At 39.5% G+C, this 18,400-nt stretch overlaps 1 protein-coding gene across 1 annotated transcript; it reads left to right on the forward strand.

Moving 5' to 3' along the window:
- Nucleotides 1-9,752: 9,752 nt before the first annotated feature.
- Nucleotides 9,753-16,974, forward strand: tnfaip6 (tumor necrosis factor, alpha-induced protein 6). Its single transcript, XM_082508331.1, has 6 exons — nt 9,753-9,922; nt 11,218-11,355; nt 12,075-12,236; nt 16,210-16,438; nt 16,615-16,655; nt 16,746-16,974. The coding sequence occupies exons 1-6, from the start codon at nt 9,823-9,825 to the stop codon at nt 16,844-16,846; spliced, it is 771 nt and encodes a 256-aa protein (XP_082364457.1). The 5' UTR covers nt 9,753-9,822; the 3' UTR covers nt 16,847-16,974.
- The last annotated feature ends 1,426 nt before the right edge of the window (nt 16,975-18,400 follow it).

Genomic DNA, 18,400 nt, shown 5'->3' on the forward strand with positions numbered 1-18,400 from the left:
TGTACGGTTACACTGTAACCTTGGTTCTCTGAGTAAGAGCCTCTCGCTCCAGCTTCAGGCCACTCGGAGACGCGTTATGATCAAATTGTCACCAGTTTCACATCTGCACAGCTGATTTATACATAAGCTTTGGGGCGTGGCCAAGCTAGCCAGAGTGTCTTAAAGAAGTATCCGCACGCTACAACCAAGGGGGGGGGGGGTCACACTCCATGCATATGGAATATGTAATGGAGTGGAGAGCTAGTCTCTCACTCAGATTAACTCCAGATTAACTTGAACACACCCATCAAAAATTATCGGCCCAGTTACAGACATTTGATTAGACAAGGGCAAGTGTCATAAATTTTGGGTGTGTTTGTCACCTTGCAAGTTCTTATTGGTGGAACTGATGTAAACATGGTGATTTTATTATGATTCTGTGGGCTCAAATGATTAAAAAGAGGGGTTAAATATTCCAAATCGGCTAATAGAAGCCGAAGTTACAGCCCTTCATTTTTTAAAGGGAAAAGGCCTATTTCCAAATTGCCATTACACAAAGGGAACTTTGCGTAAAAAGGGCCGATGTGTGCGTGTCTGGGTAATTCCTCCAAAAATATTCAAAATACAAGCATTTTTAGGCATGTAAATAAAGTTAAATCATTTCTGCTTTTCAATACCTATGAAATTTGAACTGACAGATGGTGCCAGAATGTGCTCAATGGCATAATACCTGACTATGAGTTTATAAAACCCACTGTAACATTTCTGTTTCACTTCAGCAGCATCAATCTTTGCATGCATATTGTCCATTTGCTGACTCTTGGTTTTCTGGAGCCTATTGTTTTCTGAAGCATATTTTCAAAGTGGTTTTATCCGATAAAATCCAGCCTCAGTTACTTTGACACAGTAACATCTGTTGTAATATTACACCTCTGATAAAATCTCACAAGTGTTGGCTTTATTTTAAAACCAAGATTGTTTACACAGAGTTTAAAATTCCAGAGAAATGCATTTCATTTTAGACGTCATTTTCGAGCAGGAACCTCAGAAAGACCCTTGGGGCTTGAGAGGTTCTGCCAATCACCCCCCAGGACACTTGGAAAGCACTTATAAATATTCTACGTAAATAAAAATGACTCCACTCTCTTTCAAAGTCACTGATCAGTTGGTCCTGGCTTCACACACATCTGTTCATTCTAAATGTTTGATACAGATGATGAAGCAGTGAAGTTTTCCTAATCACTTCGTTGATGTAGATGGTGAATGCCACGAGGTCAGTGAAAGATGTGAGAGTTCATACAGACTGAGGAGAAGATAAATCAAATCAAATCAAATCACTTTTATTGTCACATCACATGTGCAGGTACATTGGTACAGCACATGTGAGTGAAATTCTTGTGTGCGAGCTTCACAAGCAACAGAGTTGTGCAAAATACAATAATGTAAACAAGCAAAATACAAGAATGGCTACATCTGAAACTAATAAATATATGTACAATATATAATAGTGTATGCATTTCTGGATGTGTATACTAAATATTTTTCTACGTGTGTGTGTGTGTGTGTGTGTGTGTGTATACATATTTTACAAGTTAAATAGAGTAAACAATAAATAAAATATATAAAAAAATATACAGAGTTGAGACATGTGCAAAACAGTGGCATTACTGTACAGTATGGAGTGCATAATGTTAAAGTTCCAGCAGTGAAGCTGAGGTGTCTATGACGTGTTCAGCAGTCTGATGGCCTGGTGGAAGAAGCTGTCTCTCAGTCTGCTGGTACGGGACCGGATGCTGCAGAACCTCCTTCCTGATGGAAGCAGTCTGAACAGTTTATGGCTGGGGTGACTGGAGTCCTTGATGATCCTCCCCGCTTTCCTCAGGCACCGCTTCCTGTAGATGTCTTGGAGGGAGGGAAGCTCACCTCCAATTATCCGTTCAGAGCACCGCACTACTCGCTGGAGAGCTTTGCAGTTGTAGGCGGTGCTGTTGCCATACCAGGTGGTGATGCATCCAGTGAGGATGCTCTCAATGGCACAGTGATAGAAGGTCCTGAGGATGCGGGGGCTCATGCCGAATCTTTTCAGTCTCCTGAGAAAGAAGAGGCGCTGCTGCGCCTTCTTCACTGTTTTGTTTGTGTGTACTGACCACGTAAGATCCTCAGCCAGATGTACGCCAAGGAACCGGAAGCTGCTCACTCTCTCCACAGCAGCGCCGTTGATGGTGATGGGGGTGTGTACTTCTCTGCACCTCCGGAAGTCCACTATCAACTCCTTTGTCTTTGCGACGTTGAGGGTGAGATGGTTGTCTTGACACCAGTGGGTCAGGGCGCTGACCTCCTCCCTGTAAGCCGTCTCATCACCGTTGGTGATAAGACCCACCACTGTAGTGTCGTCCGCAAACTTCACAATGATGTTGGAGCTGTTAGTGGCTGTGCAGTCGTAGGTGTAGAGTGAGTACAGGAGAGGGCTCAGTACACACCCCTGTGGAGCACCAGTGTTCAGTGTGACGGGGGATGAGGTGATGCTGCCCAGTCTGACCACCTGGCGTCTGTCAGACAGGAAGCTAAGGATCCAGCTGCAGAGGGAGCTGCTCAGTCCTAGATCCTGCAGTTTCCTGTCCAGCTTCGAGGGAACGATGGTATTGAATGCTGAGCTGTAATCTACAAACAGCATTCTCATATACGTGTCTCTCTTCTCCAGGTGTGACAGGGCAGTATGGAGTGTCAGGGCTATGGCATCATCAGTGGACCTGTTGTGGCGGTGTGCGAACTGTAGAGGGTCCAGTGAGTCGGGTAGTGCAGAGCAGATGAAGTCCCTGACCAGCTTCTCGAAGCATTTGCTTACGATGGGGGTCAGGGCTACAGGTCGCCAGTCGTTCAGTGAGGAGATGGTGGAGGATTTGGGTACAGGGACGATGGTGGCCATTTTGAAGCAGGCTGGGACTACAGACAGAGAGAGGGAAAGGTTGAAGATGTGCGTGAACACTCCAGCCAGCTGAGCCGTGCATGACTTGAGGACGCGGCCGGGAATCCCGTCCGGACCAGTAGCTTTGCGTGCGTTCACCTTCCTGAAGCACTTCCGCACATCCTCCTCAGACACAGTGTGCGCACTGACGTCATCCGCGGTGCGCACACTGTCCGGTCTCATGGTGTTCGCTGTGTCGAATCTAGCGTAAAATACGTTTAGATCCTCACACAGAGAGGCCGTGGTCTGCGGTGTGCTGGTTTTCCCTCTAAAGTCTGCGATCGTGTGGGAAAACCTAACCTAAGATAACCTAAGTATCCAGAGAATCTGGGTACTAAAGTCCATTGCTCCTCCCTTGTTGATCGGTGGAGGTTTAACTACACATTTAATCCTGGAGATAGCTTAATATAAGAAAAAGAAGTGCAAGTTCAACAGTATCTCTTAAATTTTTCCACATGCTGCTGTAGTAAAGGAAAGCACAACTTTCGGAGCTTACATTTTAAGAAATAAAATTACAGAAAAAGTGTAGTAGCTCATTGTCTAGAGTGCCCTGTCATTATAAAACAGAACCTTTCTGTTAATTCAGAGAAATCTATTACTTAATTACTGTCCTGTAGTATGCATGGCCATTGTGGAGGTCTTTATTAGCAGAATAATCTGTAAAATGTATGAAAATACATCGACCATATCTTTGACACCTGTGGTATATGCTGTTTAAAGAAATGGTAAAGGAAACACTGAAGCATGTTTGCTCTTTTTATGGCTGCTATGCAGATACTTCTGGAACTTCACTCAGTTAGAACCTTCCTAACTGCCAAAATCACTGTTTTTTCTGGTTCCCTTCATTTTTTTGCTGTTTGAGTCGAACCAGTTAATCACTTCCACCACTCTAAGGACTCCCCTCTTTACCTTTGTCGGTGGCAGACTATTCTGTTAATAGTCACAGTCAGGCTTTCTGGCAATTTGCTGTTCTTCCTTGTGTCCAACCTACTGCCTGTCTGTGGACTAACTTGTGTATGAGTATTCATGCATAAGTGGCTGTGTGTCATAGACCACCAGAAAGAGGAACACCCTGACCACCACTAGCTGTATTTTGACATAAATTTTTGCCAAAAAGTGATGTCATGGAAGTCAGTTAGCACAGTCGTAAGAAAAACAGGGTGAATAAACCAGAAACAAAGCTTAATTGTCCTCCTGCGTCTGCCTCTCCATCACTCCATCTTTTACCAATCTGGGTCTGTTGTATTTGATGTACATGTGGAAGTAGTTGACAGTTATACAGACCTCTGAGAAATAAAACTACCTCTGTTCCAGAAATGTGTCTGACATGTGTGGAGAGGGTGTAATGGAGTAATTACTCAACACGTCCTCAGGGACAAAATTTCCAGGAACTGCTGATCGTTTCCAAATTGAAGTTCCTCAGAAGGTCAGGTAACACCGTTTGACCTGATCTTTTGTTTTATGTTGGTGACAGCATGTTCTAATAACAACAGTAAGCTTGAAAACGCAGCACCAACACATCATCACTATGATTAACACATCATTGCTCAGCATTAGTACTACTGTATGTGTATTAAAGGTCGAAAAGACGTCAGCATCCTGGCCAAATGTCACTCCAGTGTTAACTCTCGTCTGAGAACACTTAGCAGTGAACAACATGCATAACCTTCATTTTTTTTAATAAACTTACTTCGGTTTTTCATTTCCAGTATCTCTGAGCCACTGGGAATCAAGCTGATGGACGCTTCTTCTTTTACACCTCCTTCAGCAGATCATCTGCCTCCATATCATCCTATCTCTGTCCCTCTCTCTAACATCTTCTTCTGTCACAGAAGCCTCTGTATCCACGAATCCTTTCCTCTTGATTGGCAACTCTACCTTCAGTCCAATATATCCCTCCTCTCCTCCTCGGCACATATCCAAACCAACTCAGCCTCACTTCTCTAACTTTGTCTCCAACTTGCTTAACCTGAGCGGTCCCTCTTACATATTCTTTTCTAATCTGCTCCATCTTGCCACCACTGTCACACTTTTATCTTTCAGATCATTAGACAGATTTTATTGTTAGATAAGGGTAACCTAAGTAACCCTTATCTAACCTAACCTAATACAAATTGTAGATTTTAAATAATAATCTCATTTATCAATGGAGAAAAACTGCTCAGACTTACCTGGCCCTGTGTGAAAGAGTAATTCATTCATTCATTTTTCAAATGAATGAATTCTACGTGGAATTAGCTCGTTTGTGATTTGTGTTTACAGCTTAATCAAAACAGATTTAAGTGACCAGTTTGCATTGAGTTAGATTTTTAAATTTTTTTAAATTGGTTATGTTTTTGTAGCATTTGTAGCATGTGTAAACACCATGGCCATATTATTTTCTGCTTTGGTCATGAAAAAAAAGATGCTTTAAGGTTTAGATACATGCTAAATTAAAAAAATAACTCTGTGTGGTCAGCATTGTGTTGCCCTTCCTTTTTTCTGTTTACATTTAACATGTTTTTTCGCCCTCATGACAGACATGATGTCAGTAGTCTAAATAATTTAGTACACTTTTATTGTTATTTCATCATGACGCAGACTACTCACTCTGAGCAGTGTAACCACTTTTGCTGCTGCAGTTGTAAAACACATGGAAATGATGATGAATCTCGTGGTTAAACGTGGCTGTGATGTACAGTATGACACAATTATGTTGCCTGAGAAGGACTTTCCATGTGTGGGATGGAATGGGAGGGGCACATGGAGAATTAAGACCTATACATGATTTCCTCCCAGATCTGGAATCCATTCAGACAATTTTGCCTGGAAGCCATTGGCGTGATTGTGTGTGTGATTCTGAGGTTAAGCGATATCATGTTGCTTATGGGGGTGTCAGTGACTGGATTCGGTGTAGAGTGCTTCCTGTAAACCATGGACTATGTTTAACTATACCTAACTATGTTTATTATATTTTAGTCAGTGAGTTGTCGCTTTGCCATTCAACACAAAAAAATCCTAAACAGATACCTTGTTTAACCCTTTAACGTCCCGTTCTTTTTCTAGTAGCAAACAATAATCTCGAATTTCTTCTTCGGAGTCTCATGATGCAACATTAACAAGCTAAGAGTAGCATTTACTTCCATAGATGACTAAAAAGGTAAAAGACCAGTACACTGCTAAGCAGGTATTGCCGTCATAAAGTAAGGAACTGTTTTGCTGTTGGATATCCTAAAATGATTTATGCATTGTGGTTTACAAAGATGTGTATCATTTGATTGAGAACTGACAATGCCATTCAGAGTGGACCATTAGGATTTCACTCCACTGTATTCAAGCTGGTGAGTATCAAAGAGAGGAAAAATGTCTCTCGGGGCATTTATTGTGGTAAGAAGGTCCCACAGCCAGCATGCAGGTATTTGGTTTCATCGTGTATTTGTAACTTTCCTTTTTTGTAAAGCTCAAAGTCAGGACTGTAAAACCTCCTTAGTTATGCACTTACATGCACTTTTTCTTTTTCACTGACCTCTTTTCACTCTATATGTGTTTATATGTCACTTCACCTTTAATCATTTGTTATTATTATTTTTGTCTGTCTTTAACAGTGTGTGTTTTGTCCTTTCTCCGCCAGCCTCAACAGATTGTGACAGACTGTAATTTTACACCCAAGTGCTTTCTGTCTAACATCTGCACAGTCATGAAAGTATTGGAGAGCAACTTGTGGTTCAGTATCTCAGTCAAGGATACTTTGGCGCGCAGACCGGAGCAGCCAGGAATCAAACTACCAACCTTCCAATTAGTAGATGACCTTGTCTACCTCCTGAGCTACAGCCACCCCAAGTTTACAGCAGCTAGTATTCCCAGGTGGTCTCGCATCAAAGCCTTCTCAAAGCCAGCTTGGCTTCCGAGATCAGACGAGATTGTGCGTGTTCTGGTTGGTAGGTTTTAAGCCTACAATAATTATTATTATTACAAAGTAAAGACCCTAGAGTAATACAAAGAAAACCCCAACAATCTGATACTCTCCTATTAGCAAGCGCTTGGTGACAGGGGGAAGAAAAAACTCCCTTTTAACAGAAAGAAATCTCCTGCAGGTTTAGGGAGGGGCAGCCATCTGGGGTGGTGGCAGGTGACCCCAAGTTGATCTCTGATGTGTTAACTGGAGTGTCAATGTTATATAGAAAGCACTAGGGTGTATAAGAAGTGCTTCTGTGCATGTGGGTGAAGTAGGGATGTTGTTTAAAGCACTATGTAAAAACCTGTCCTTTTACCATTAATATAAAGCACCACTGTTGCAGTGATTTGGTGATATGTATATAAAATAGAACTGAAAGTGAAATCAAATATATTAGGCCTACTATTACAGCTTTATGCTTTAATAGTAGTCAAAATAATAAATGTTACTAGGCAAATATTCAAATCCTCAAAATGCTCTAGGTTTCTAAAACTTCTTGGCTGTCCTTGATGTGGCTCTAAAGAAATGTATAAGAATTATTCCTAAATTGCTGTGAAAACACAATTCCAATTTTACTTCAGTGCCCATTGACTGAAGCTGTGCAAAACGAACATCTGGAAACCCCCACACAGGACTGTATGCTGTTACATCAAACTCCCCTCTGTGGCATGTGCTATTGAGCAACTTTCCTGACAGGACTGCAGAGAAACAGAACAAGAAATCCTTTTTCTATGTTGAATGAGTGAATATAAAAGATAGAGGCACCATCACGCAGGCCCGTGACACCACCCACTGGTTCTTGACACAGCATTTTAGGGGGAAAAAAAGCAGGTTTTGCTAAACTCAGAAAACTAACTAAAATATGATGGGTCCTGATCGCTTTGAAAAACTGGTGAATGGCCTCATCAGCAATTCATCATCAGTGCATCACAGGTATATGAGTTATTTTAACGTGCATCGAATGTAAAGTATACTTTTACCATTTCATAGCAACAGAAAGAAACAGAGCTGTGGTTTTACTCAGAATTTTCTGAAAATTAGTCCAGATAACCAGGAAGTGATTCATACGTCATGAATTACTTTGACCGTCAGTTACTAGTAAATATTACAGGCTCCAGTTGCCTAGGTAACCCATAAACGTTTTTACTACCCTGTCATCAGTCAACCAACCATATGCTTTACTTTAAATTGTCAGTTGTATCTCAACTGCGCACTTTTCGAAAAAACAGTTTACCTCGGGACTTGACCACTTCGTGTTGTGCTGCTCCATCACGTCTTTGACTTGCTGCGGACTTGGTCACCATGCAGCTGTGAATCATCTTCATTGTGGACTCTCCGCTTTAGTAAAGTATCTTCAGGGTAAAATAATTAAATAAATAAAACAAGTCTGTCTTATTTTTTATTGTTTGCAATTTGTGCATATATTTAATGGATACCTCCTGGGTACTGGTGTTTCTTTAATAAGGGTTACACTCACAAATGTTTTGGAAACTTTCACAGTAGGTTTGTGCTACTGTTAAACATAGTATTATACTTAAATTAAGCACTATATTTAACTCTGAGTGCTGATTTCATTGAATCCATTGGCCACTTTTTGTTAAAAAAACAAAATAAAGTACTTGTGGCCAGTGCAGTAATACTGAAGCTCCACAATGTGAGCCCAATGTGTCCTAAAACAATGTCTAATGTCACAGTGGCTACATGTTTTTGCAGGCTGGGACACCTACCAGTCAAGTAGTCACAACCTTAACATTAAGCCTTGCCACAACACAAATGTTTAAGTTATATACGTATGTAGTTATCCCCCACTGTGCAGTTGTCTTATAGGAGGAAATTAGCGTTAAAGATCCAAACAGATTTTTTTTGTTCTTGAATTCAACATGCTGTAAAGTTGTGTATTTCTCTCACAAACACAACACACACAAACACAGAGTTCAGAGGAGACTGACTCAATTTTGAACCAGCCTTCAGCGGTCATTAGAGGAACTCTAGTTTTTGGCACTAAGTGTTGGAATTGATCCTGTACGTGAGAGTTGGGCTAAAATCTAAAAACACAGCACACAACTTTTCACGAAACTCTCATCTTTATAATTTAAAACTTTATAATTAGTTATTTAGTTCACTGTTCAATGAGAATACAAACACCTAGCTAATGCTGATGACACTCACAGAGAAATATACAGTATAATGGAGCATGACAGCCACATTAATAAAAATTAAAGCAACAATGTTAAAAGTGTTATCAGTTTGAATGACTCCTACATGTTTTCTAAGGCAGTGTAAGACTTTCTCATAATGAATTCTTATATACAGTAATGTACAGTATTTTATTTATAAATGACTTTTAAAACTCAACAACTGTTTTGTTTAAATCATTAAATATACTGCTCAAAAAATAAAAGGAACACAAATCTGGTCTTTGTGGATTAAAAATTCATGTAAACAGTCCTTACTGACACACAAACTTGTTTAGAACAAAATGATATAACAAAGGTGACTGCAAACCAAAATAATCAACCCACATCAAAAATCAAAGGTAAGATGGTTCAAGTGCTCTCTGACTTTTTATTATGCAGTGTGTAAATATAACTTTACACGCTCCTCTGTTGTTAAACACATTTCCACAAAGTCTAACCCTTTACAAAACCTCTGAATTGACTTGCTTTATTTTTAAGAAGGTCTTTTTCTGACAACACAAACGTCTGTTGTAGTGAACAGACAAACAGTACTAACTCCAGCATTTATCCTTATTTGTGCTGGATACTGTAAAAGTAGTCACTGGCTGCAGTTAATTATCTCACACCAGACTACTTGATACCTCCCACCTCTCCTGGGAGGCACCAGCAGTCAGCGTTTGGTATATAAAGCCAGAAGCAGCAGAGGGGCATAGGAGAGAACTACTGGAAACATCTGGAGAGAACAGCTGTGCACTGAGGGCTGCAGGATGCGTGTCTTGGCTCTTCTTTGGTTACTCGGGTTTGTGCTAAAGGAGGTGGAGGCATGGAGCTACAGTAACGGAATTTTTCATAATTCAATTTGGCTAGGTAAGACCGAAAGATTCCTTTTTTTCGTGCTGTGGTAGCTAGAAACATTGAAATGTTTTTTCAGAAACTGTTATCCAGTTCAGATAAGAATAACTGCATCCCCTTAGAGCTGCGAAGTCAGTTTTTGGTTATTCATAAAAACTAGTTCAACCTCCAGCTACCTGTGATTATTAGAAAGTTTTCTCCTGTGTTAATCCACAGCAGAGGTTATTTTCACATAAAGGCTTGTTGTCAGGAGGATTAATAGGCTATACAGTAGTCCAGCTGCTTCCCTTGTGCCAAACTGCACGTTTATGACCTGGCAGGAGTGCTGCAGGAGGCCAGTAAACAGGAGGAAATGACTTCATCTCTGGGCTTTTCAAAATGTCCAGATCACAAGAAAGTTCAATACTGTTTCTGCTAATCTGGGAATGTGATTGCTTTCCATTATTGTGACATTAATAATGTTACTGAGGAGTTTTGAGGAGTCTGCAATAATGCTAATCAAACAAACTGCTGTTTTAATATACATACATATATGTGTGTGTGTGTGTGTGTGTGTGTGTGTGTGTGTGTGTGTGTGTGTGTGTGTGTGTGTGTATACCTGAACATTTGTTTGGAAAGAAAATATAGATTAATGAATTAAAAAAATTTAAATACATTAAATAGATTCAATATAATAAATGATAGATAAATGAATGATGAATTTGTATGCCATTTATTGTCTGTATATCTTCATAAAATAAAATCATAAAATTCTATTCATTTATATACTCATTTATTTCCTATGTTTCCAACTTTACTTAGTTTTGATTTAGGCAGTTTCAGTCCTTCATACAGAAGCAAGACTGAAGAAAAAGAATTCATACAATATTTGTTACTTGGTTACATGTTTATATGAACTTTTAAGTCAGTCATTGTTACAGAACATACTGATAAATATATGCACAAAACATTACATTCATTAAAAAGATCAAAATATCAACTGTTGGCTAATTTAGAATGTTTTCTGCCAAGTTTTGCAGTCAAGCATGCGTAAAAGCACAGGATCAGCAGAAGACTCCCTGTTGATAGGACGAAATTGTTGGTGGCCTTCCAATTTCCAATTTGAAAAAGAAAGAGAGAAAGAATCACACAGTCTTTTTCATTCTCTCTCACAATAAAAACATGGTGTCCAAATTGGCTGTAACCACTGGGTCCTTTTAAACATGCCTCAGGCACAAAATGACTATGCTATGTAGATGACCTAGTCTTTATCTCTGTATGCAGAGAATCCCAAGGCTTAGACTTCCTTTTCTGTTCTCTGTCTTTGACAGAACAAGCAGCTGGAGTTTACCACCGGGAATCACGCAAAGGAAGATACCAGTTGACGTATAAAGAGGCCAAGGCTGTCTGCAAGTATGAGGGAGGGACGCTGGCCACTTACGAACAACTGGAGGCAGCTCGTCAAATAGGTCTGCAGCAGTTCATCCGCAAACACAACACACACACGGAGTTCCTTCCAGAGAAAGAAAGTGTGTGTGGACTGTAATTCATCAGAAGTGATTCACTCAAAACACATGCAGGCGCTTCCTTAATGTGTAGTCCATCAAACATCCTGATGTAACATCTTAACCGCCTGGAATGCTTTTAACTTGTAGGAAAAGTGGTGCATGTGCTGACATGGTAAAGGTCAAAAGGAAGAAGTGAGTGAAACAATTCTTTCCATGAGTGTTTCTATGGGTGCCTGTTGCCTTAATCCCATCTCCCATCTCGCCTAATTTTAAACACTCCCTGTATATTGTAAAAGTCTGTTAGCAACTTCTTTGGTGGGTAGTGTCACTGTTCCCACAGCACAGAAATGGACTCTGCCTCTGGCCTTACAATCAGCCTTACTGTCAGCTATTACAGCTGAGTTTCTCCACAGGAGTCTACCCAGGAGGCCATGTTTTATCTGGCCTGCTCTGGGGGGGCTGCTGATTGTGACTCTAACTTAAATTCCTCTGTGTGTGCACACATAGGAAAAACAGCCAAATCTTGGTCCCCAACAGGTTTTGACCAGCTGTTCTCTGGTTCTTAGCAGAGTTAAAAGACTTCTCATACTTTGTAGCATACAGTAGTTTCTTTGTGTCAGTATTATCAACAGCTCATGGGGGATAGTTGGGGAAAAAAACATATTTCTTCTCATGTTCAGGCTTTCATGTCTGCGCTGCTGGATGGTTTGACAAAGGACGCGTTGGCTACCCAATCGTTAAATCCGGATCCAACTGTGGTTTTGGGAAGGTTGGCATAATTGACTACGGATACAGGCTGAACAAAAGTGAGAAATGGGATGTTTACTGCTACAACCCAAACTGTGAGTATGACGTTCCCTTTCTGTTGTGCACTGTTTAATATTTTAACATCATTCATTAATCAAATGACTATGTATAATTGGAAAGGGTGGCTCTCAGTCCCGCATAGAATTATCACCAGGTTATGAAGCAGCAGCAGAGCTGCCAAAAAGATACAAATGTGCCAAAAACAATTCCTCTGGAGATCACTTGAGGTTGGCTCCAGAAGTGAGACCGACTCCTGTTAAAATAGAAAAAGTTTACAGTAGAAATAAACATTTTTACAGCCTTTAACCAAAACCAGTTTTATCATCAATAGCTAATTTTAACCTTCATAACAACTGCACAGTTTATAATTTTACTTAAACTCATCCATTTGGATACTGGTAAAACTTGCACCATGTTCCAGTAACCTCAAAACATGGAACCTGCTAAGTCAGTATATATAAACAGGATTTGTATCACTACAGCACAATACTTGGTGCTTAAAAACACAGCTGCACATTCATGGATAGAGTCTGGTCAGTGCTCTGCATATTGTTTATTTAGTGAGTCAGTACAGATTAAAACCTTTACAGCTTTACCACTGTTTATCTTTACTGCTGTCATCTTGAGGTGCCTCAGATTTAGCACAGTTTTGTGTCAACCACGGAGGACCATAAAGGCAACTAGTGCAGATGAGACCATAGTGGGACCATTTTTTGTCTTGACTCACAACCATAATTTCAGTCATGGTCAGAAAATGAATAAACCTGGTGGATGCCAGTGGAGCTGATGAATAACAGATAACTAAAACACATTCTGGCTTATGAGCTCTAACAGCTCAATGTTGACCCTGAATAATGCTGCATCATTTTCTATTGAAAGTTTAGTTTCTCTCCAGTTTAATGTCTCATTGTACTCTGAAATAAAAGGATAGTACAAATAAGCAATCGGAAAAACCCAAAAAACCAAATAAATTTGCACACTAAAACTTTTGACTCATCAAAGTAGCCACCTTTGGCAGATGTAACAGCTGAACACACCCGTGGCATTCTTTCTACAATAGACATCAAATATTCTTCATAAAGTTTTTCCGGTATCTCTAACAGAAGTTCCCATAAATGTGGCACTTGTAGGTTGCTTTGCTTTCACCCTTCTGTCCAGTTAATCCCAAACCAGCTCGATGAGGTTTAAGTCTGGAGACTGCGGTGACTGTTTGTTTAAGCATGTTTTCAAGCTTACCCTCTTGTTCTTTTTTCCTGAGGTAGTTCTGGCTTGGACTTATGTTTTGGGTCATTATCTTGCTGTAGGATGAACCCCTGACCAACTAAACGCATATCAGAGAGCATGCCAATGCAGAATGCTGTAGTAGCCGTTTTGGTTGAGTCTTTCTCTCAATCTGTAAGTTCACCGACCCTCAATCCAGCAAAACAGTCCCAGACCATCACAGTTCCTCCTCCATGTTCGACAGTTGACGCCGCACACTGTGGAACCATCCTTTCGCCTACTTCACGGGGTACAGAGATCCTGCATGATGAAATGAAGATTTCAAATTTTGATCCATCAGTCCATAATACCTTCTTCCAGTCTGCAGTAGTCCAATGATGGTGTTTCATGGCCCGGGCAAGCCTCTTTGCCTTACGTCTTAGTAATGGCTTTCTTGCTGCAACTCGTCCTGTCAAACCTGCAGCTCAAAGTCTTCTCTTCACAGCTGAAACTGAGACTTGCTTACTACAACCACTATTAAGCTGTGCTTGAAGCTGTTGTCCTGTGAGCCCGCCAATCATGTAAGCTGTTAACTCTCAGAAACTTGTCCTCTGATTCAGTGGTGTCTTTGGGTCTGTCAGACCTCTTCCTGTCACAGTTTGTTTCTGAGTGCCTTTTGATGGTGAAGGAAACTGTACTCACTGACACCTTGACTTTCTTTGAAATTTCTCTATAGAAAAGACCTTTTTAAGTGTCATGATGGCCTGCCTCTTTTCCATTGTTAATTGCCTTTTTTCTTGCCATTTTTGTAGCAACACACTACTTTCTGCAGTGGAGTACTGTTCAACTGATACAAGGGTTTGGTACCATAGTGTGTTCTAACACTGCTTTTATGCAGGCAAAGGGGTTGTAACTAACCCAGAAACGTAGGAAAACTGTAGGAATTAGCTGCTTTCAAGGCTTGAGCAACCTCCATATTTGAGGAAATGTTCAGTTGCTCCATAATATATCTCACCTACTTACAGGTGTCACGATCAAGGGATAATTAGCGTCATTCATTTCACCTCTTGGTGGTCATGATGCCTGTGTATGTGTGTGTATATACACACACATCAAAATTTGTATCCTTGGTGAAATTTTGTTCAAGTCACCACTAAATACGCAATGAAGAATTGGAATTGAGACAACCTTAGAAAGAAGCAACACTTAAGTGGCACTTTAGTAGAAAACAAACTGTTGCAGGACTGTCTCTTGCTCTCTTACTCCTAGCTAAGAACATGTTGTCTTATATAATGTATATGACAATACACACACTAATATGCAGAATAATAACATACTGATGGAATTTAATGTTTCTTTTAGAAAATATTAATTTCATTTAAACCAGTTTATGAAACTGGTTATAGTTCTCTCATCCCAAAATTTGGCAGTTTAGATCACCAGGTCAGCCAGCTGTGGAATCCCTCTCACCATGTCTGGATCAGACATTTTGGCTAAACTGCACCCTTTGATAGATGTTAGCTTACTGTTGCAAATCTGAACAAAAAACGAAAGATTCTGTAAGACATTAATTTTGTGTCGCTCAAAGCAGTGATTGTCACCGTCTCAACATGTGTGTTTGATTTTTGTCTTGCTCAACAACAGGATTCCTTTTCTCTGTTTTGAATTTATTCAGAGCTCACATGAAAGGGACATCCCAAACTTAAATGTTTCATATGCTGAGGCACAGTCCCAGCAACAGACTAAAAGAATAAATTGTTGACACTACATTCTTCCTCCCCATTGGGTTATATTACCCAGTTACCTTTTTGTAAAGTCAAATCCGTTTTTTTAAAGTAGGTAAAATCATATATTGCATGAGTATATTCTAGAATAGTCATGTGCTGCTTTTTACAGGTGTAAAATAAAGTATAGAAGGGAAATATGCAGCGAACATTGATTTTAATTTCAAAAGCCACCATATATCAATGTACTGCAAGAGCTCCTACCAGCCTTCTTCAGTGCTGGTGTACCCTACGATAACAGATGCTTGCCTTGCTATTAAAGTGATACAGAATTGCTATATTGAGGTTATGTTCTGTAGTGCCCAGCACAAGAATACCACCAAAGAACAGTTTTTACCAGTGGAACATTCAGCTGAGCTCGGTGAGCTGTGAAAGATGTTGACTTAAAGTATTAAACTAACTGTAACCATGTTTGAGTAAATTCTCAAAAAAGTAATGAGTATAATAAAGTATTACACATCGCTTCTTACCTACACAACAGTTGTAGACTACTCCACTATTTTCCTTCTACTGAAAATGAACTGAAATCATTTGATTGTAGCCAAAGTGCAGGAAGAAAAAGGCTGATTTGTTTGAATTTTATTTCAGTCCACCCAGGGTTAAGATAACTGAAGAACCATTGTGATGCGAGTAAGGACATTTGTGACTGTAATGTAATTACTGAATTAAGTACATGTACACATACATGTACTAAATACTGCATGCTGAAAAATATAATGTGATTAATGTTATGCATTACTTTAGAAAGCAAAGTGTAACTTTGTAACTAGCAAACATGGAGTGTTTAATAGTTTAGTCCCAGTTATAGTCAGCTAGCACTCTAAAGGTTCATGCAAAAAAAAAAAAAAAAAAGACAGTAATCTATTATGGTGAAGGTTGGGGGTGTTTATAGCTGCTGGTTCTCAGACTGATTAAACAGAAATAAAAAATTTAGAGTAATAGCTGAATTTTATTTCCTTTATATAAATATATTCTCATATTATATTTTCTGAAAACCTTGATCCACTCATGTCACTTCTTATAGCCAAGGAGTGTGGCGGGGTCCTGACAGAGCAGCAGAAGATCATCCAGTCTCCTGGGTTCCCTGAGGAGTATGAAGATGAACAGATCTGCTACTGGCACATCCGAGTCCGCCTGGGCCAGAAGATCCGCCTCCACTTCATGGAGTTTGATGTAGAGGATGATACAGAGTGTCTGGCAGATTACTTGGAGGTTTACGACAGCTACGATGACGTATCGGGCTTTGCTGGGAGGTGAGAAAAACTAGCTGGGTAGTTATTTAGCACAGAAGATGTCCGAATTTAGGAAAAATGTCAGTTAAATGTTTTAAGAACCCAAGGTAACATTTTCACAGCCTCAAATGCCAAATCTTTTAATTACAAGAAAAACAATGCAAGAAAGTGTCTGACTTTATAAAATCTATTTCCAGGTTCTGTGGTGATTATTTGCCAGATGATATAATCAGCACAGGTGAGAGCCCTCACATTTTCACATCAAAAGAACACAAAGAAACATTTGGATTTAAAGCAATACAAAACATTTGTTTGTGATGTTTTCCAGGGAATGTGATGACACTGAAGTTCCTCTCTGATGCTTCGGTTACAGCTGGGGGCTTCCAGTTACAGTATATTGCTTTTAATGCATCTCTCCCACATAAATAAAGCCCCTCCTTTGACTGATGGTTTAATACACTGATATAATCCTGTTGCTGTATTTATGATGTTACCTTATGTACTTGATTAAAAATTCTCTGTAGCTGATTAAAGGAATAATTATTTGAGAAAAATAAGGATACATTCTTTTTTTTTGTCAGAGCTGGTGAAAGACAGGAGAAGATAATAACATAAAGACAAGAAGGAGGAATTGAAAAAGTAAAGGGACAAAAAGAGAGAGAGAGAAAGACAAAAGTCGTTGATAGACCAAACAGATCTGTGTCAAACACACAAACAAACAGCACCTAAAAGACAAAACTGAGACAGGTACACAACCAAACAGAATTTAGCTGTTGCAGTGAAGAGGTGATTGAGACCGCAAGGTGAGGAAAAATAGACCCAGGACCCATGTCAACAGCCCCCACTGTCCCGACTGACGAGCCCAAATTGGGGGCCCAGCAGGACATGGGAACAATAACCCACTCAATCAACAATGCTAAAATATTACATTTGCAGCATTCTTCATCTGTTCTAACCACTAATGGGTTCTGTATTCATTCCAAGTTTAGTTTCAGGCATAAAATTTTATTCAAAAAACAAAAACAACACTGGCTGTTACATAGGGTGACTGTAACTCAGGTGGTAGAGCAGAAGGTTGCTGGTTTAAAACCTTGGCTACTCCAGACTGCATGCTTGGGCGAGACCCAATAAGCACAGATAAAGTGCTTTGAGTGCTCAGGAAGAATAAAAAAGCTCTATATAAGAACTACCTTAAAGTATAATGTTTTGTGCTGTCTGTTTTGTTTTTTTGTTTTTTGTTTTTGTCTGTATACTTAAATATAGCAACCCACCCCGGATAAGCAGAAGAAGATGGATGCATGGATAGTTAAATAAATATCTACCATATTAGCAAAACATTTTTATTATTAGCTGTCAATGTATTTTTTAGAACCATTCCTTAAAAAAAAAGAACATAAAAGAATAAGCAATAAAACGCTACACTTAAAACTGCACATATGGAAAAGATATATATAAATCTTACAAAGTTTGTATCTGTCTTGTGTGAAACTTGTATGAAAAGCATACAAGAGTAAAAACAGATACAAGATCCCTTGAAAAATCATATCAATGAAACTTGTATGTTTTTGGATACTTACTAAAACAATATATAAAAATGTAATGAGAAAGTGGCCACTTTCATGAGTAAATCATATAAGTCTTATATGATTCACTATATGAAGTAGGCCTCATCTTATGTCAGTCTTTCATAAGTTTTTACTATTTCTTTTCCATATGGGTGTATTATTGGCAAAATGCACATAAATTATCAAAACTAAAAGGCTAAAACTATCACGTTTTTCCTTGATAATGTGCTAAAGGACTTATTAAGAGTTTCACACTGCACTCCAAATTGGTCAGGAAGGAAAAAACTGTCTATTTGCTAATGCTAGTTTTGTTCCACACAAAATGTGGTTTGTAACTGATCTCAGAACAGTGAAAACAGAGCCAGCTTTAGCTTTCCTAGCCTGCTAATCTCCCAACGTTTTCCTGTTAGACACTGAT

Source organism: Aulonocara stuartgranti (assembly GCF_965226115.1).
Source record: "Aulonocara stuartgranti genome assembly, chromosome: 16".
Lineage (NCBI taxonomy): Eukaryota > Metazoa > Chordata > Actinopteri > Cichliformes > Cichlidae > Aulonocara > Aulonocara stuartgranti.

What these genes read in the sequence shown, in the direction of transcription:
- tnfaip6 (XM_082508331.1), top strand. Translation starts at nt 9,823, where the DNA reads ATGCGTGTCTTGGCTCTTCTTTGGTTACTCGGGTTTGTGCTAAAGGAG. An exon ending in GTATCGGGCTTTGCTGGGAG is followed by an intron (nt 16,439 to 16,614) that starts GTGAGAAAAACT and finishes ATCTATTTCCAG; the next exon opens with GTTCTGTGGTGATTATTTGC. An exon ending in AGATGATATAATCAGCACAG is followed by an intron (nt 16,656 to 16,745) that starts GTGAGAGCCCTC and finishes GATGTTTTCCAG; the next exon opens with GGAATGTGATGACACTGAAG.